The sequence below is a fragment of the Lagenorhynchus albirostris genome, chromosome 18 (genome assembly GCF_949774975.1).
Source record: "Lagenorhynchus albirostris chromosome 18, mLagAlb1.1, whole genome shotgun sequence".
In the NCBI taxonomy this organism is placed as follows: domain Eukaryota; kingdom Metazoa; phylum Chordata; class Mammalia; order Artiodactyla; family Delphinidae; genus Lagenorhynchus; species Lagenorhynchus albirostris.
The window spans coordinates 67,059,038-67,075,207 of NC_083112.1; the positions used below are offsets into that span (position 1 = coordinate 67,059,038).

The 16,170-nt window shown below is 46.3% G+C and overlaps 1 protein-coding gene across 2 annotated transcripts in view; it reads left to right on the forward strand.

Moving 5' to 3' along the window:
• Positions 1 to 16,170, forward strand: part of FARP1 (FERM, ARH/RhoGEF and pleckstrin domain protein 1) — a 290,364-nt gene that overhangs the window by 224,722 nt on the left and 49,472 nt on the right. For both annotated transcript variants that reach the window (XM_060129027.1, XM_060129028.1), the window contains exons 10-13: positions 1,351 to 1,514; positions 2,275 to 2,343; positions 4,644 to 4,719; positions 5,851 to 6,100. In XM_060129027.1, the coding sequence (XP_059985010.1) occupies positions 1,351 to 1,514; positions 2,275 to 2,343; positions 4,644 to 4,719; positions 5,851 to 6,100 (559 nt within the window). The remainder of the gene's footprint in view (positions 1 to 1,350; positions 1,515 to 2,274; positions 2,344 to 4,643; positions 4,720 to 5,850; positions 6,101 to 16,170) is intronic.

Here is a 16,170-nt window from a genome sequence, read left to right on the forward strand (position 1 = left end):
ACCCACGGCCGGCAGCTCTCCAGGTGTCTGCCAGTCTGTACTGTGTATCCAGACGCTCGGTCCCTCCGCAGCTGTCCTCAGCAGTGGACAGAGGGCACAGATGTGTGCCCAGGGAGGGCTCACTTCCCTGTGCACCTACGGGCCGCCCCCTCCTGTGCAGCCGCCGAGTCTCCAGCCTCGGCCACCTCGACAGCCCGGTCAGCATCCTGCCGTGCTCCAGGTCTGTCCCTCCCCACCCAGGGGCGGTCCTGCTGTAGTCCCCAGCCCCTGACGGCGCACTCTCACGAGCTGACCCGGCCCCTCCCCTAGCACACTTCCCTCCCTCTAAAGATGTCGCTCACGTGGCGCCAGGTCAGAGAAGGAAGAAAGCGTCTTCTCCATCCGCCATAAAGCTAGGGATGGATGGGCGCCAGGGTGCTGATGTCCCCAACCAGAACTGGACTGCTTTCTCCCATGGGGGTAAAAAAAGATTATAAACGGCAGTCTAGGTTTATAGTCATTTGGTTACATTATGGATGAAATAGGTTTTTATGGCCTGATTTGGGAAGCAGTCACCCACTGGAAGTTGTTTTCTACGAGAACACACGTTTTGAGTCCAGAAGACTGGGTACTGCAGCACGACTCGTCTGTAAGTTGAGGCTGCACTACCGAGAACTGTGAGATTCTCCCCAAATGGCTGGAACCGCTGAGAATGTTAAGGGCTGTGGTAACATGTGTTTATATAATACGGTCACTTAAATTGAGAGCATTCAGTCTGGAAGTAGAAAATTACCGTATCCCCTTTCCCAAATCAAAGGACATGAATTTTTCAGCCTTGGGTGATACTTCAGTGCTCCAGAAAAAATGTTCATTTCCTGTATGGTCCCTGGGGCCACCTGGAGGCTGAGCCATATGCTTTTTGATGGAGAAAACGCTTAAGCACAATATTCAAAGTTGGCATGAACCATGGGGGAGAAAACAGAAAGAAGAAATGTGTTTCAGTTATTTTAAGGAGGCAGAAGAGGCATTTCAGTGCTTGGATATTTTTTCACGAAGGGAATGGAAGCCAAGTAAACAGCATTTGTTTATGATTTCTGTCAGAGGGAATGTTGTAACTTCTGCTGAGTATCCCCATTTTCTGTGTGTTCCTCCAAGGAATTAAGTGGGGAAGAAAATGGTTGAACGATGATGACTGTATTTCGTCATGAGGAACAAATGTGTTTTACTAAATAGGTGGATTTATGGTCACGCTATAATAAAATACACAATTGAAATTTTATTGGACAAATTTGTTTTCTGCCCCCTTTCCCGTACTGTAACTGAACGTCTCTGGGTAATGGAAAAAACCAAAGTGTTATTTTCTCTTTCTAGAGCTCATACCAGGATACCTTGGAATTCCTAATGGCCAGTCGGGACTTCTGCAAATCCTTCTGGAAAATCTGTGTTGAACATCATGCCTTTTTTAGACTTTTTGAAGAGCCCAAACCGAAGCCAAAGCCTGTTCTGTTTAGCCGAGGGTCATCGTTTCGGTTCAGGTAAGGATTCTGCTTCACGTCTCTCCGTCTGCCATGTGGTCATTTTCCCCAAGACTTTCCTCGGGAAAGTTGGCTTCCAAGAGCTTTGGCTGATGGCATGTTTGCCGGGTCATCGCAGAAGGCTCCTGGCAGCCCCTTGCTGTGTTCGGTTTGAACGTTAGGTAGCCACTAGGCAGTCTCCCCAGCCACAGACAACGCCTAGAGGAACTCTTCTGATTCAGAAAGGATTTCCTTCCTCTGTAGAAGCAAAAGCACCTTGTTAGCACCTGCTGTAGCTTCACCGAATGCTCTGTAGACCATCACTGCCCATCACTGGTTCAATTTCTCACTCATTCTTTCAACCAGTCTTCGAGTGTCTGCCCATCACTGGTTCAATTTCTCACTCATTCTTTCAACCAATCTTCGAGTGTCTACTGCATGTCAGATTCTGCTCTAGGTGTTGGGGGTGCACTGTGAACAGAGCTATCCCTGCCTTCATGAAGTGTACAGGCTCTTGGGATGGTTGCTTAATAATCAAACGCAGAATCGTTAAGTTGTTGAGTTCACTGAACTTTTTCTGTCGTGTGTAAGGGAAATATCAGGAGACAGAATGGACGCAAAAGCACAGTTTCTCTTGGGACTGCCTTCATCCCGGGCTAGCCGAGAAAACTCCCGTGTGTCCCAGCTGTGGGAGGGAGGCAGGATGGTGGAGGGCTGTGCTGAGTGTGAAATGAGAATGCCTTGCTGTCTTCTCCGCCCCCTCTCGTGGTCTTCATTTTAGTGGCCGGACTCAGAAGCAGGTTCTCGACTATGTTAAAGAAGGAGGACATAAGAAGGTGCAGTTTGAAAGGTAAGAGAAACGTCAGTGCCACTTGCGGTTTGAGAGGAGTCGTTCTCTGCAGGCAGTGGTGCTCTAAGCGGCTAAGCATCGCTCCCCCCAGGCCCGGTGAGCTAGAGAATCGCTGCCGCCCGGTCAGTCTCGGCCGGTTCAGTGTTAGGAACAGCTGAGGCCCGGGGGACACTGAACTCCAGGGTGAAAGGAAGCCAGCAGAGGGCAGGGATGCAAGAGGAACACGAGCTGACAGAGGGGGTAAAGCGCTGTAAAAACCTACTCACCGGTGAGTCCTTAAATATTTGGGGATTTGAATTGGAAGTATTTCTATAAACTTTTTTTTTTTAATTGGAAAAATTGCAAACCCTTTTCTTTAGGTTTTTTTTTTAATTAATTTTTATTGGAGTGTAGTTGATTTACAATGTTGTGTTAGTTTCAGGTGTACAGCAAAGTGAATCAGTTATACATATATCCACCCTTTTTAGATTCTATTCCCATATAGGTCATTACAGAGTACTGAGGAGAGTTCTATAAACTTTTAAATTCAGTAACGTTTGATTGAAGAGAAACAGGATTTATTGCTGTTGTTAGCAAATGCTGATAGCTCTTATTGTATGCCAGGCACTGTTCCAAGCCCTTTAGACATAGGAACTCATGGAGTCTTCATACCTGCTCTGTGAGGTCCGTGCTATTTTATTTCCTTTTTAAAGATGGAGACATGGCAGCTCAAAGATGTTGAGTAACTCGCCCAGGTCTCAGAGCTGGTAAGTGGGCCCTGGTCATCCAACTCCAGAGCTCACTGCCCTTCAGCACTGCTCTGCCCAGAGGGACTAAAAGAAAAGGGTACAGGGGTGAAGGGATGGTGCGCCAATGACTGTTCAGTTGCAAGTGTTTGTTTTAATGGTTTTCTTTTTTCAGTTTAACACATTTAAAAATTACAATAAAGCACAGAGGATACAGCAAACACCCGTGTTCCTGGTACTTAGAATTAACTAGTCACATTTTAACATTGGTTTCTAGGATTTTATTTCTTCTTCCCTTATTTGCAGCTATTGTGGTTACAGATGTAGTGAAAACCCCCTTTAACCAACAGCCTTCGTTACTTCCCTCCTTCCCTCCCCAGAGGCAACAACTACCTAATTCCTGTTACTTCTATTAGAAATATTCATGCACCCAAAAAGAACAGGCAGAATTGCTCTGGGGGTGTCCTTTTTCATTTATATAATCAGTATTACATTGTACGTAATCATGCGTCTTGCTTTTTAAAGCTGCCCTGATTTTGAGATCTATCTTAAGCGTTTTATGGTATTGTGAAAGTATTACCTTTCAGGTATCTGATTCCCTGTTGAGAAACATTCAGGTTGTTTGGTGTTTTGTTTTGCTTTTGCTGAAGCAAATGTGCTGCCTTGACCATCCTTGTATATTTCTCCTGACGGAGGTCTGGGGTCGTTTTTCCCTCCCTGTACATAGAAATGTAATGTTCAGAAGGTTATCTGTATGCTTATCTAGATGTAGCGAAGCAAACCCCATCATTTTCCCAGACGATCCACGATTAATCTTTTGGGGATCGTATAAGAAGGGGTCTGCCTCTCTCTGACTCAGAATGTGCGTGCTCCGGAGCCTTGGTGTGTTACTTTGGAGTATTTTAAAGAAAAGCTGGATGGACATTGGAATTTAATCTCTATATTTATGCAGTTTCATGTGTTTGAGTACCTGAAAAGTTTCTCATGCTTGTCCCCTGGGAAGTTGGGGACCGACACACTAAGGGAAGGAAAAGATTAAAGGGAAGATGTTGGTGGCATTAAAAACCAGCTTCTTCTACTGTGGAGTCTATAAATGCATTCCTGGGGCAGGGCCTTTTCTCTGAACTGAGCGCTGTGAAGGAGTAGCTCATTAGTGGCAGAGGCCTCTGTTGTAGAACTGATCTAGAAAATCATTACCCAGAACACACCAATCGATTTCGTATTGTTAGGCCAGGGCTTGCAATTCAGAGCGTGCTCGGGCCCAGCCAGCTTCTCCCTCCCAATGACGTTTCCCGTAACTAGAGAGTTAGCGTTCGGTGGTAGTACTCCCGACCGGCTGGACCACTGCAGTGGGAGCTGGGAATGCTGAGAACGTTTTCAAGGCTGAAGCAACCCCCGAATCCTACGAGTGATACAGAAAGGGTGACTGGGTCTGTCTCCAGGGAGCATTTATCCAAACTCCTTTGGGTGCCTTCACTACTGAGGGAATGCCTAATGCCGTTATTTTTCATGTGAAACCAATTAAAAAAAAACCCAATTCACCTAACTTTAGTTCTCTCGTGTGATTTCTCCCAGGAAACACAGCAAGATTCATTCCATCAGAAGCCTTGCTACGCAGCCTGCAGAGCCGAATTCAGAAGTGCCAAAACAAGTCAGTGATGGTGATAGTCACTCTTATAGCTGTTTTCCACCAGACGTCCTCTGCCGGGGACTGGCTTTCCTAGTCTGCTCTGCTGTTCTTCATCCTTCCACTTCGGGGTGTTTTCTAGAGGAGGGTCTAGCCGTGTGCCCTGGCTCTGACCAGACACGGGCTCTGTGCCTCTCGCCCTGGCCCGTATCCTTTCCCCTCCTCCCTCCCATGCCCTGGCCCCAGGGAAGTTTACTCTATTGGTCTGAACTCAGCTTAGGGCTGGAACCATCCAGGGCCAGAGCTGAGCCCACCCTCCAGCTAAACGGCTGCGCTTGTGTGAAGAGATCGGGATTTAGCTCGGGGTGGGGGGGTGGGGGTGGGGTGACGGGTGTAGCTCCCCTTGGCTGCCAAGGTCGGAACCTTGCGCTGGCGTGGGGCCGGACGGTGCGTTCCCAGGGCTCGTGTTACAGAGCGGCGACCGCAGCTGGCAACGAGACACAGCACCGCTCTTGCTCTGAGGGTGGCCAGGGCTCGTTTTCCCTGGAGTTGGTCTCTGGATGAGCTCTCAGGGTTTTCTCTACAAGAGAATGAGAACTTTGTTGGGAAAGAACATGAAGGCAGTCTCCCTGTGCGAATCCAGAGAGCCTGTAAGCTGCCCGTCCTGCCCTTAGGCATCGAAACAAAGACGTTTTTGTCATTTGTCTGAAATCCGTGTCAGCTCGCCTTTGGAGGTCCGCGGTGCCTTTCCTCCTCCGCCTGCCCCCACCCCCTCAGGAAGTCAGTCCCCTGTGGGCCGGAAGGACCGTCTTCTTCCATAGAAACTTGGGACGCCCAAGAGGAGACTGCCGGTCCCGGAAAGCAGAGGCACTGCCTCACCTGTGCTGCCGGCGACCCCGCGCTGTCGGCTTCCACACCCTGAGAGAACGTTCTGGATGCTGACCAGACAGCCTCGGGAGTGCCCGATTCCTGACAGGGTGCTTTGTTCTAAGACCGGCGAGGGCAGGCCTTCTTTGGCGATCCTTGGCCACTCGATGCTTCAGGAGATGCCGTTAGGTTGGACTCCGCGTCTCTGTCTCTTCCAGCCGTGGTGTAACCTCTCCCTTTTCTCTTCGTCTCCCTCCCCCTTCTCTCGCGCACCCCCGCCCCACCCAGGCTCAGCAGAGTGCCAGCCTTACCTTCGGAGAAGGTGCCGCATCCCCGGGCGGCCAGAGCTGCCAGCCGGGAAGGGACCCGCCCGCTTCGGCCGATGAGCGCGGGCCACAGCGCAACCCCACTCCGCAGAGGAGCCCGGCGGGGAGCACGAAGGCAGACGGGGCCGGCAGGGCGGAGACGGAGGAAGAGGAGGAGGTCGCTAAGGACAGGACCCAGCAGAGTAGACCTCGGCCCCCGCAGCCAAGCACAGGTCCAGCATCCAGGGCTGCCCAAGGCAGCAGCACTTCCATTCCTTTCATTGACTGCAGTGACGTAGACAGTGAATACGACCTCCTCAGGGAACAAGCGTCCCGGTCACGGTCCCAAACAAATGACAACTATGAGGGTGATTTGACCAGTGGTGTTTATCTGCTGTCCAGGGATGAGAGGCAAATAGAGGCTAGGCGCAGGGCTTCCCTTCACTCTGCGAAGTCCTCCCGGCCTCCTTCCAGAGAATTCCGTGATGATGATTCAGCAGACATCACCTTTGACATGAGTGGGAGCCCCAGACTCCCAAGACATAGCTCTCTGATAGATGAGATGTTCAGGGCCTCAGGCGGTCACAGTCCCCTGGCCACCCCCTTGTCTCCCAGCAGCGGAAGTTCAAGTCCAAGTATGAGTTGGGACAGGACCGGGTCCCAAGGCTATGTTTCCGAAAACGCACATGACTATAGAGAGAGAAGTGTGGGAGGAGATCCTCTCCCAAGCCAGGGTCCTCGTGATGAAGACGGTTCCCCCGTCTTACAAAGGCCCCACTTAAGGAATCTGAGATATAATAAGTCAGAGACAGATCCACTCATTCTTAGCCAGGTAGCATCAAGCCCGAAGGCAGGGGATAGGTTTGATGGCCATGGAAAGGGAGGCCCGGCCGGCCCGGCCGCTTCGGAAGGTAGGACGCTGGCTAATGGGACACCTGTCGTGGGTCCGACCTCGAGGATCCCCATGGCGCAGTCAGCGTGTGCCCCTGGCAAGGCAGCCCAGCTGGCATCCCTGCAAATAACCGAGGGCTCCACCAGCAGTGGGACTGAATCCAGCGATTCAGACTCTGAACTGGCCAGCCCTCTGAGCCAGCCCCTCGTGTTTGGTAACCCAGCTGTGCTGAGTTCCCCCTCCGGTGTGAGGAGAAAGAAGTCCTTGGGTGGCCTGCCTTTGAATGAGGACGGAGAGGAGTATGAGTGAGGAGACCAGAGGGCGGGTCTTCAAGGGCTGGAAACCTGGAGTTATGCGTCCAGGGTTTCCCTGGAGATGCTCTGTCCTAGTGGCTTGTTAATTTCTAATCGACCTTTGTTAGAGGAGGTTTTAGGGCAGGCACATGCTTGGGTAGGGCATGCCTGGCTTCTCAGATCTTTCAGAAGGACAGAATCTCACACATCACGACAGGTTACCAAGAGCTTGTTTCTCTTTCTGGCTGAAGGCTAGGAAGGCATCCTTTATCATGAATCTGATCATGTGTATAGTGTGCTGTATTTACGTGGAAATTTTCTGTGTATCTTCAGTTGTGTACACAGATCACCCTCCCATCTGGTTGATTATTGGGATGAAAGTATCACTGAGATCCCAGGAAAGGTGTGGGTTTTACTTAGAACCCCTTCTTTAAAAGGAGGGCTGCTTTGCTGCACCTCATAAAGGGAGGAATTGACAAAACTCAAGGCCAAAGGTCAGTCGGCTGCTAGTTGAAATGAAGTGTTGTTGAAATATTAGTTAATAAGACTAGGGAATATTTTAATTGGAAGCATTTGGGATGATTCTTTGCAGACTTCCTGTGAAATGATATAAATCTTCCTGAACTGGAATCGATATGAGATTGCTGGTTTGGTTTGGGTTTGCTTTCATGGGTCCAACGTTAGTTATGGTTGAAGAAGGTGTTGAAGAACTCTGGCCGTCAGAGCCTCTTGGTGAAACACAGAGATGCTGCTGAATAACGATGCAGGGTAGGTACTGTTGGCACCAGGAGGTTAGCAAACTCAAGGTTTCGCCTCTGAGTAGTGCGCAGTACCGAGAAGGGCCGTTTCCCGGTCTCGTTGCCCTTGGTGGATTTTTACGCACGTTCTTAACGTTCACACGCTCAGGAACAGTGTCTTCTGGCTGCTTCTCTGTGCGGGAAAAGAGAAAGTAGAAGTAGTGAGAGGTTTGGTTTCTTTTTAAATCTTACCATCTACACCAGTGCCTTTCACCCAGCGTTTCTGCATTTCAGATGGAAAAGCCTGGTTGGAACTTGCATTGCTTCTCAGCCTTAGCTGCACTTTGGAATCACCTGGGACATTTAAAAAATTGGTATTACCTGAGCACTGACCCTAGAAATTTGGATCACATTAGTCTGGAGTGCCCCTTGGGGTCCCCAGATGGCTCTGCTAGGCTGCCAGGGTCATTTCTGAGCCAGACACTGTTGCCTTCTAGAATCTAGCGGAATATGATGGAAGTGTCAGCTGAAATGTTGGCTTGCTTGCCGAGTAAGAAGAGCATCACCAATGAAATGCTTTTCTTCATGCCTGCTCTTTGGTACTTTTTAGTCTTTGGTACTTTTTTTAAAAAAAGATAAATTGTAGAATAAAAATGTTAGATCCTAAGTAACTACAAAATTATTGAAAAGAGTTGTAGTGATGATCCAGCCCTAACGTGCTGCCATGCGAGTGGCCTTATTAAAACTCATCGTGTGGCTTTGTCACGGGCAAGAGCTAAGCAAGTTTAGGGAAACTGAGTAGAATTTGGCCACAGTGTTGAATAAGCAGAAATATTGACAGACCCTGTGGTTCACACGTGACACTCTGTCCACATGAATGTCGAGAAGTTGATTTTAAAGATTCTGAAAACTTAATCCGTTTTTACGCACACTTTTGCTTTATCTTCCTAATCATTTGATTCAGTGCATGGTTGATGAATCAAGTTGATTATCGGGTAGCTTGAAAGATGTTCACTGAAGTAGTCTGTTCATCTTTTGCTTTATTTAGATTTACATGTTTAACAGAGTCACAGAATTTTGAAGCCAGAAGGGACCTTGGAGGTCACCTAGGTTAAACCTTTATTTATGGATGAGAAAGCTTGTTCTGACGAAGGGAAGAGACTTCCCGTAGTCCTACAGCCGTTGCATGACAAATCTAAAACCAGAACCTTGGTCTCTGGGCTTCAGTGTTTTACTCTATGTGACAGCTAGATGCACTAGGACCTTTTGGGTTCAGTATTTTATATTTTGAGACTCTTGTATGGATTAATAATTAAAATCATATGGAGATCAGGAATCATGTAGACTTAGGTTATTACAGTCCGTATTAGGTAGGAAGAACTACTGCTTTTTATATTGTGGGGTTTTTGCAGTTATAGCCCATTTTTGCCTATTCTGTTTTGAGCTTAGAGAAAGGTGTCAATTTGCTATATAAAAAAGTAGTCAAACGTGAGTTAAGCAGAGTCCCATGTGGAATCTGTGGTTTATTTGTGAAGGTGGTGTGTTCAAATGAGTTTTCTTTTTACCTCTAATCATACAGCAGTCTGATCATGAAATATGAATGAGCAGAAGGTATTAACTTAGCTGGCTTAGAATGTGAATCATCAGATGTAAACCCCCAAAGCAAAACATAGTCCAGTAATTATTTTGTTTTGCTTTTTCCCCGAAGAGATGATTTTTTATCCAAAGTGTTTCAAAAGCAACTGATCAACGGTGATGTACCCAGTTCTATATTGACGAGGTTTTCCGCTTTTAGGGTCACTGGTAGAGTTTTTCTCCGCTTTGGTTTTGTACCAGCCAAGCAACTCAGTTTCTGCTTCTCAGTCAGTCTTTGTGAGGGTGGCAATTCTGATGTGATTAACAGTGCTTAAAAGAAAGGGGGTGTGGGGGTGGGGAAAGGTGTGTAGTTTTTTCAAAAGCCACCTATTCTGACATGCTGGGAATATTCACTCATTGCCTCTGGGAGAGCTTTCCCTGCACTAGTAAAGAGAGCTGCTGAGTGAGTAAACCTAAACATTCTTTGAGTCTGAAGGTAGAGCCAGTCCACTGAGGTGAGGAGGTCAGAGAAAGCCAGCAGGCTGCATGCCACCCCCAGCGCCCCACACCTTCCATGCCTTCTGCCTGCTGTGAGACTCTGGTCCCCAAGTCCTTCCCTGGCCTCTGGAATCTCACTGTGTGGTTTAAGAAGGGCAGGCACATGCCTGAAGTTGAACTAAGTGCAGGAAGATCAGAGATGGGGTTGGGTGTGACCAATAGGCAGCAGAGATTAGAGACCTGTGAATTCTTTCAGACTTCCAAAGGGTTTCCCAAGACCTGTCAGAGCCAGTTTTTCTAAGGCAACAGCTAGTGTAGGGGTCGCCTGCATCAATAAGGAAGCCAGGTCTTCAGATAGTGGCTGCTCCCGTGCAATGATGTCTTAAAGCCTTGGGTGGAAGACAAACCAAATATAGAAACAGAAATCTTCAAGCCACTCAGGGCGACTCTGGGGCCTGCGCGCATGAATATCTTTTGTTAGATAGTATTTCAAAACATGTGAATTATACATCCTTTAGAGACTGATTTTTGTTGCTGCTTGTTCGGGCAGCATAAAAATGCAAGAAATTCTTGTAAAGAACTGCATTTAATGAGTTCCAGAACTTACAGTGGATTGCCCCAGCTCCTTGACCAGTCATCTGTATGCCATGATGCTGTTTTATTAGACAGGCATTTAGTTAAAGGAAGTCTGGGAGCCAGATTCTTCTCCACATATGTGATTCGTATTTGGAAATTTCTCACAAATTTATCTCACCAAATGGTGCTTCTGTGGCCGGCACTTAAAAATGTGAATAATTTCCATTTGATGCTCCAGAACTTCTTTGAAGATTCAAACCAAGTAATGCTTAAAAATATATATATACACACACACACACACGCACGCACTAGGACTGCAAACCCAAAATACAGCAAGAGCCTCTTGAAATTTCCACCAAGTACACGAGATCCAGCCTGTCCTCCGTTGAATCAGAAACCCCACTTGCATCTTCGCTGTGGAATCAGTTTGTTTGCGTTGGCAAGCAGTTCCTAAAAGAAGAAGCAATTAAAATATTAAGCTGCCATTTTAAATTTTGTTAAAACTGTTGTGAATGTGCATCACCTCCCGTTTTCATAGCTTTAACCAGTGTTCATAGGGTTTTAATCAACATGTTCCACTTAAAAGGCTCTTCCCTATTTCAACACAGTATGGGTTTGGTGCAATTGAAGTCATCAGTGAGTGATTGGGCTACAGGTAGGCCCAGCCTTAAATTAAGAAACTTGGGGTCCCCTTCATTCCTAGGTTTATTTTGAGTTTATTTGCTTCTGTCTCGATCACTCTTCTTTGCCTAGGCCCTCATTTTCATTAACCAGAATTTAAAGCTGTCTGAGCTGCATCCCCAAGAAAGGCTCTTTTTTTCTGGATCTTCTCCTTTGTAGTCTATAAACATTCCTCCTCTGATGAGCTTAATTACTCTAAGGCTGGCCTTCCTCTAGTTTCATGGGGATGAGTCTACCGTTGACTCTTGGACAACACGGGTGTGAATGGCGCAGGTCCACTTACGCACAGATTCCAAGTACCACACAGTCCAAGGTTGGTGTATCTACACTTCTGCGGAAGTGTAGATACACACAGAGGGCCGACTATGAGTCATACATGGATTTTCCACTGCTCGGAGGGTCTGCACCCCTGACCCCCGTGTTGTCCAAGGGTCAACTCTATTGCTGCCAATTTTACAAAGCAAACTGCAGAAGAGTCTTTCAATGCAGTCTTTGCAATAGAGAAAGTTTCTTTGAACCTGAAAGAGGTGAACATTTCAAAATAACCTGTTGCTGGCAGCTCTCTGAGGTTACACTCAGCCGTGTTAGCCAAGTTCATAAGAACATACGGAAGGAAAGGTACTAGCGGATGAACTTCTGCAAGAAGGAAGTGATTAGAGAACTTGAGTCTGGCGACATTTAAAGAATTTACTGGCGCTGCTTTTTCCTCGTTAGTCTAATTCCATCTGTTTCTGTTTAGTTGAATGAAATGTAATACAGGGAAATGGGGTCTCTAGTGTACACTGTGCGTACCTCTAACACCAGTTGCTAGTTGTTAAAATGAAGCCACGACGTTTAGATCAAAATAAGCATGCCACTTAATGTAGCAGCTCTCTTTTTATTAAAAAAAATAATAAATAATGAAAAGCAAAAAATACCCATGATGGTTTGGTCTAAGGTTGTAGGCATCAAAGATCAAAAGTGACCTGGTTGCCACCTGTTTGGAATACATACTTGGAAAAGAGCTATTTATTGTTTCCTGGGTAACCTAGGGATTTTTAAGTATTTCCTCTATAAACAAAAGTTGCAAATGCTGATTTGTGTGTCAGATACATATTTGGGAGGAGGTGAGTAGAGTTGTGAAAAACAGGTCTTGCTTCATAAAGTTCAGAACACGTCACTCCAGAAAACATAGATGAAACTTCCAGCATGAGGGATTTTTTTTTTTTTCCCCAATCAAAGCAGTTAAACACCCTGGTGGAAGCTAAGGTAGAATTAGTAAATCTTTTTTAAAGCTTTAGAAATTGAAGAGACTCTGATTCGTTGAGGATCGTTTCAGCGCAGATGGACTGAATGATGCCCACATCACAGCTCAGCCTTGGAAGCAGCCTCTGGCAATCTCCTTGGCCTCTGGTGTTTGGTTGTAACTTCTGGTGGAAGGCAGCTCCTTGGCGTCTTCGTGTGGGTTCTAGATCAGGTTGCTCTGATATGTCTTAGGGTGGTTTGGTATTTGAAAGTAGGGAGGATTGAACATCAACTGTTGACAGAGGGTATCTGATCTAAGTCTGTAGTTGAGAGCTGGTGTGAAAGGTTAGCTTCAAGGCAGGTGTCGTTAGTGCAGTCATGGACATGGTACTGAGAATTACGTGAGCTTGTTGCTAGGGGTCAGGTGCAGGAACTTCAGAATATTGAAGAATAGAAGTTGGAAATCACTGCAAAATGCAACATAAACCAAGAGTACTAAGGCGGGAGCAAGGACCATTGTGGGGGGGGGGGCGGGGGAGTCTATAACAAAGCATCGGACAGTCATTAACTCTACTTTTGAGTAAGAGGTAGAGGTGTTAGTGGTACCAGGAGTTTGGAGGCAGTCCTGCTTTATTATAAATTGGGGCTGTTAACTGACTCTCAAATAGGAAACAGTAGAAGGGTCATTTTGGGGCCTCTGATGGGCCTGTCAGTATTCCCAGATGACCTTTCTGGCTCATGAAACTGGGCCAACAATTGCTTTGTCCTGGGCCTTGCAGTTCCTTTGTAAGAAGGAAAGCATTTGTCACTCTGCCCGCAGAGATTTATAGAAAGACCAAAGACAGGCTTTCCTTAGTCAAGAACACACACCCCGCTGCTCTCTACACACGCACCCGAATGGCCAGTGGATTCAGTCCCTTACCCTCACCTCCTTTCTGCCTGGAAGGTTGCTGTGAAAACCTGACTAACCCAATCTCACAAGCTTGGCCTACGTTATTAATCCAGTTCCCTTCTGTTCTCTCTGTGTGTACATTTAATATTTTATTAAAAATTTCTAATACGCTGAATTAATTTTACAACAGACAAGGCTGGGGACTTCATTCTCATTTTTGTCATTTGTTTAATAAATTTGAGAAAACATTTTTCTTTTGTGCCGTGGTATGCACTGTGTGGTCAGCATGTACCTAAGAGAAAACTTTTTTTTTTTTCCAGCGTTCTGTCTTTTATCCTCAAAGCATGGTGTACCTTCTCTTCCCTGCATTGTTGGAGCACTGTCTGATGTCTTTTTTTTTTTTTTTTTTAACATGACTGAATACCAGTTTGTACTTGGAACACCTGTTTCTTCTAGAATGCAATGATGCTGCATCACTAAACAGCAAGCCTTGTCACGGAGGCATCCTGAGCCTCATGCTCGGTGGTACCATATTTCACTAAAGGTGGGGAAATGGAAGATGAACGGAAGACTTCACTTTTCTGATTCCATCTTCTCCAGGCCTGCACTTCGTGCTGTGTGGCGGTGGGGATGGTCCTTGGAAGGGAGCCAGGATCTCTGTAGGGCGGGGCAGGGCTCATGGAAACAGAGAGCATCTGTGGCAGCAGCTTGCGTGGGCGGAGCTCGGACAGCTAACCAGAGGGCTGGCCCCCAGGTTGAATGGCACCATCTTTTCCAATGCGGATGCCAGACGTTCCACAGCTTATAAGCGAATTTGGCTGCGTATGTGTGTTTTGTTGGGGAGCGGGGATAGGTAGAAATGCAGAGAAGACCTCTCTAGCTCAGCCCAGGTGGCCCCTCGTGGCCAGTGAGCTGTTTGTGGTTTGCTGTCTACCCAGAATGTAGGCTCTCACAGATACTGTCTGGTTCTACCTCCTCTCCACGGCTGGGAGTGCAGTAGTTCACGAAAGCATGGATTTATTCCACCGGGAAGGTGGCTGGTTTCTCCAGTAACAATGAGCTTGGTGATTCCTTAAGCATGGAAGGCCAAACTCATGTAACGGTGTATGCACGGGATTAATAGCTTTTGTTCGTCTCCACTGAAGAGGCTTTTACTTGTCCTAACAGGTATCTTGCTGTAAAAACTGTCAATTGTAACCGTTCTTTCCGACTGACGGCCGAAGCTTTGTCCCGAGTACAAGATGGTGTTTTCCGTTGGTATGAAGCACCATGTCCCCCCACAGCCCAGACACTGCCAGCGCCACCACCGTGTTCAGACAAAGGAGGATTCTCCTTTATCTTTTCCCCATAAACAAGAACAAGCTAGTGCATTCGCTGTCATTTTCCCATTAGCAGCATTTCTCTTTATTTTTCTGCAAGTTGCATTTCTGAATTGCTTGATGATGAACAGTAATGATGTTTAGCTGCTTGTAAAACTTTTCTTCAAGGAACTTGGTCTAAGAAGCCCGTACGTTACGCACAACCACCTAAGCTATTGAGAAGAAGGCCACCCTGCTATGATTGGTAATCCTATAACCTGGTTTTTCTTGTGGAATCTTGTAACTTCAATGAAACATTGTCAGCCCTTTTTTTTTTTTTTCTCACATATTCCATTGGGGTGGGACCGAGCTTAGTTATCAGACTAGAGTGAATCCTGCCTGGTCTGGAGGCTTCTTATGAATCAATACAGCACTGACCTTTTTTTTTTTTCTTTTTTTTTTTTTTTTTGGTAACTGGCTTTCAAATGCAGACCATCTCCAGAGAGGGTTTGTCTTCTCTTTTAGAGGGAGATTGTGGATTTAAAAAGAGGCTTTTTAAAAATAAATGCAAACCTGCATCTGTAATATATTTCCTACGTGTGCCTTTGAAGCATATTCTGGGTACATAGAGTTACGATCTCCTATATTTTAGAAGCAAACGGCAGGAGACAAATCACAATAGATGAGTGGCATCTAGACGTTTGCCAAATACAGAACTTTGGGAGAATATTGAGGAAATCCTCATAGATACTTTTTAAATAATTGTACTTTTTATAATTTTGAAAAGAGGACTTGAGAAAGCAATCAACAGTCTCATTTTCATCTGTATTCTCATTCTCAGATATTTTCATATTTACCAAATCTATGGATTACTATTTTTAAAGTTGTCAGGGTTTCTGGTTCCCTCCTTAACAGGAAAAATAACACTTATCTAATTAAAAATGAGGATTCCCAATTTATTTGACTGGTTTAGAACAGGACGGTTACAACTAAGTATTTGAAATGCCATTTTCATTACTGGAGAAACAGATTAGAGAGTTCTCTTTCCCCAGGCTTGTGTGAGTTTGTTCTTAAGCCTTTTAGTATAGTCAGAGGAAGTAGATGGTCACTAGGCGGCTTGTACCCAGTCCCAAGCGCGGAAGGCAGGCGTGAGTTTGGCTTCTCGGTCATAAACCATGTTCCCACTGTTTTATGTGCCTCTGGTGGAGGGCCGGTCAAGAGATGCTCCAGTCTGGGTGGGGCTGCAAATCCAACTTCCCCTGTGCAGCCAGAGAGAAGAATTATGAATGTATATTACATTAAAAACATAGAGCAGCTAACCCAGTTTCTGGGCTGGGTGATAAATCGAAATCCGTACATATTGCAGTGCTAATTTGAAGTTCCATACTTGTTTGTGCCATGAGAATGTGTACATTTAAAAGGATTTTTTTTAAAGCAGTTACCAGAAATGCCCCCCTCGAGAGTAGCATTAATGAAGGCATGTTTAATCCGGGGGAGTGACATAAACTCAGCCCTCTTGATACAGATTAAGGGTGGACGCGGGGACATGGAGATCTGGGGGTGGCGAAGGGAGGCGTGTCATGAAATTATTTGGTAGAGGTGAGGGACTTGAAAGTCGTTAACCAGAAGTATAACTG